Source organism: Eurypyga helias, unplaced genomic scaffold, assembly GCF_000690775.1.
Source record: "Eurypyga helias isolate BGI_N326 unplaced genomic scaffold, ASM69077v1 scaffold36940, whole genome shotgun sequence".
NCBI lineage: Eukaryota > Metazoa > Chordata > Aves > Eurypygiformes > Eurypygidae > Eurypyga > Eurypyga helias.
The window spans coordinates 4,947-7,976 of NW_010228389.1; the positions used below are offsets into that span (position 1 = coordinate 4,947).

The 3,030-nt window shown below is 53.3% G+C and overlaps 1 protein-coding gene across 1 annotated transcript in view; it reads right to left on the bottom strand.

Moving 5' to 3' along the window:
- PRPF8 (pre-mRNA processing factor 8) overlaps positions 1-3,030 on the bottom strand; it is a gene marked incomplete at both ends in the record, with an annotated part of 17,784 nt that overhangs the window by 4,223 nt on the left and 10,531 nt on the right. The window contains 5 exons of the mRNA XM_010159104.1: positions 398-589; positions 1,214-1,374; positions 1,620-1,766; positions 1,944-2,073; positions 2,350-2,519. Coding sequence (XP_010157406.1) covers positions 398-589; positions 1,214-1,374; positions 1,620-1,766; positions 1,944-2,073; positions 2,350-2,519 — 800 coding nt within the window. The remainder of the gene's footprint in view (positions 1-397; positions 590-1,213; positions 1,375-1,619; positions 1,767-1,943; positions 2,074-2,349; positions 2,520-3,030) is intronic.

Below are 3,030 nucleotides of genomic sequence, written 5' to 3' on the forward strand. Positions count from 1 at the left end.
CCACAGCACACAGGCTGCAGCCTCAGGAAAGCTGCATCTTCTCCAGCCAGCACGCTGGAGCAGAGGTCTGTGCTTGCTGGGACCTTCCCCTTAGTTTTCCAGTGAAGAAGAGTTGTCCCCACTTGCAGGGAGCCTTGAAACAAGGCTCCAAGAACAGTTGGACAGAAATCTCCTAAGAAAACTATCGATCGGTGTGCTGGGAGAGCTGAACCGTTGCTACTGAACGAGCAGACTCTGGCCACCCTGAAAGAATGGCCTAGGCGCCTTATCCGATTCACCACACACCTCCGGCTTCTGCCGTCTCCCTGCACCTTCCTGCCTGGAATACTACCCCGCCTGGAGACGCACTAAGGCAGGAACTACCCGTTACGGTTAACACCGAGGGTGCAGGTCTCACCTGTGCAAGTTATAGGCCAGATCAATGGCGATGAGCACCCCAGTGGGAGAGGGGTAGATACTCATGTTGTCCGTTGTGTAGTCCAGGAACTTGGCCCGCGCGTAGCGCTCGATATCATGGGAATCGTAATCTCCCCAGCGCAGCTGGATGTCTATCCAGTACTTCTGAGTGGTGGTGCTGTCCATCACATCCCTGAAGGGAAAGCAAGCCAGAACTATTTTACCTGGCACAAAGCTCTGCTGCTTGTCTTTGACAGAGAGCAACCGCCACCACGCGTGAGCACTGACGGCAGCGACCAACTGCACCCCTGAAGTGGTCTCTGAGGGACTCAGAGGGACTCTGCTGCTCTCTCCGTGCAGCAGCCCAACGTGGGGGCTGCGCAGACAAACGCTCAGCTGCGGGCTCAGCTGCAGGTTTATTGGAAGTGGCAGTTTCTCCTCTACCGTGTGGTCGGGAGGGGAAGGTCTGGTGCACATCACGCGTGCAGACACTGTCCAACTCACTCCAGACTCTGGCCCCAGGACAGCACAGGTTTGTGGGGTTTCCTGAGGAACCCTTCAGGGCTCTGGCTCAGGGAAAAGATCGACTGGAGGAGAGACAGTGGCAAAGATAGTCACATTTTGCAGAAGGCAGTGCTAGGAAGTGCTGCCTCTACCCAAACAAGCCTCACACCTCGCCAGGCGTGGCTGCGCCCTCCCGTGCCCCGCAGAAAGCCAGCCCCAGGCACCCCAGAGACACGTCCTCTGGCTCAGGGTGATGGGCTCGGTAGCTCTGCCCCACAGCAGGATCGAGGAGAGGGAAAAGGGAAACACTCACTTGGAATCTGCAAGCAGTGATGGACGGGACACATTCCACTTATAGGAAGCAAAGAGGAGGATATCTGCACATGAGGAATTCATCTTGTATGACTTCCTGGGATGGATTGTCTCCTTCTGCACCGTCTCAATCTCCAGAGCGTCCAGCTCTTGATCAAATACCTGGGGAAAAGGCAGTCAGAGGTGAGCCATGTTCAAGCAACCTAGCTAACACCAACCTATCCTCAACACAGAGCTGCAACAGGCAGCCAGGACAAGCCCGTTCCCTCTTCTCCAGTCAAATCGCTGGAGAAGGGGCAGCCCTGCTGCAGCCCCTGGGACAGGCTCTGTTGGCAGGAGGAGGCTGTTGGCACACGAGGAGCGAGCCCACGACACACAGACACGAACAGAGTTAACCAACTTCTCACCTGACACAAATCCATTACAATGCTCTCGTGGATCTTCTGCCACAAGTGAGCTCGGAAAATCTGAATGAGGGAAATCTTCAGCGTGGGGATCTTGCCGTGCATAAAGATGCCCGTCAAATCCAGCTGCACCTGAAACCCAACGTAGACCTGCAAAGGGAAAACAGCCCTGAGAACACGCAGCAGCACAGGTGGTGAAGTTCAGCCCACACAACAGCTACTGTTAAGGTTTGGTTCGTCTGTAAGAGGTTCCGAGGAACCAGTTAGTCGGAATAACTGCACTCGACTCGGTACACCTATCTCCAGGTACGAACTCCAGGTACTTACGTTGGCTCTGTTAATGGTAGGAGACCACCACAGGGTGAATCTTCTGTTTGGGATCTGGTTCAAACCCGATCTCTGGGCGTTTGTCAGCTTCTTCCACTTCATGGATTCCTCAAAGCCACTGGCCTTCTCCCTAGAAAGGGCCCACAATGACATCAACCAGCCCTCAGGTCCACGTGCCACGCACACCAGAGGCAGGGAACGCACGCGGCAGGAGCGGGGGAGACTGGTTCACACAAAGACGTTGCCCAGCCCTGGGTGCCCTCACAGCTGAACTACACGGTGTGCTCAAGCCAGGACTGAGAACGGAAAAAGCTCAACACAACTGGTAGAGCTTGAGCCAAGGACGGCCCTGGTGCAGCCCTGAGCTCCAGCTCCCACGACAACGCCATATCAGGGTTCCTCTTACCAGAAGAGACCCTCCCACGTGGGGAAGTACGTGCCCTTGAAGAGAGTGTGTTCCAGGATCCCTTCCACTCCCCCGAGCGCCTGGATCATATCCGTGCGGTAGTTGTTCAGGTTCCAGAGCTTCCCATCATGGCGCTGATGCGTCCACCAGAAGGGGTTCTGTTTCAGGACCTGCAGACACCGGCGCAGTAGTGAGCAGCTCTGCATCCAGGTTATTTAACCTGCCTGCACGGATTTTAGGAACCAGGGTGATGGGGGTGCCAGCTAACAAGTAAAAACCCTCAGGCTCTCAGTCCTGGAGGATGTTGCTCATTGACACTGTGAGCCCAGTCAGTGCTACTGCCCAACTCGGACTGCGCAGAATTTAAGGCCTTTTTGTATTTTACCTTATAAAATTAAAATCTTTTATCTATAATATTTTAATTTTTTTTTCCAATATCTTTTTATCTTCTATTATTTTTTATCTTTCAGGGACTGTCCTTCTACAGAGCCATCACAAAAGGCTTTAAATAATGAGTTTTTACTTTTCTCAAAACTCAAGATTCTGGAACGTTTGTTTTGGGACCTTTTCCCCCCTCCTTCTCCAGATCCGATTTCTTAACACTCATTTATGCTAAGTGGTGTTCCCCGAGACACCGCAATCTACTGGAATGCTTCCAAAGTGGCTAGCTGCAGATTTTGG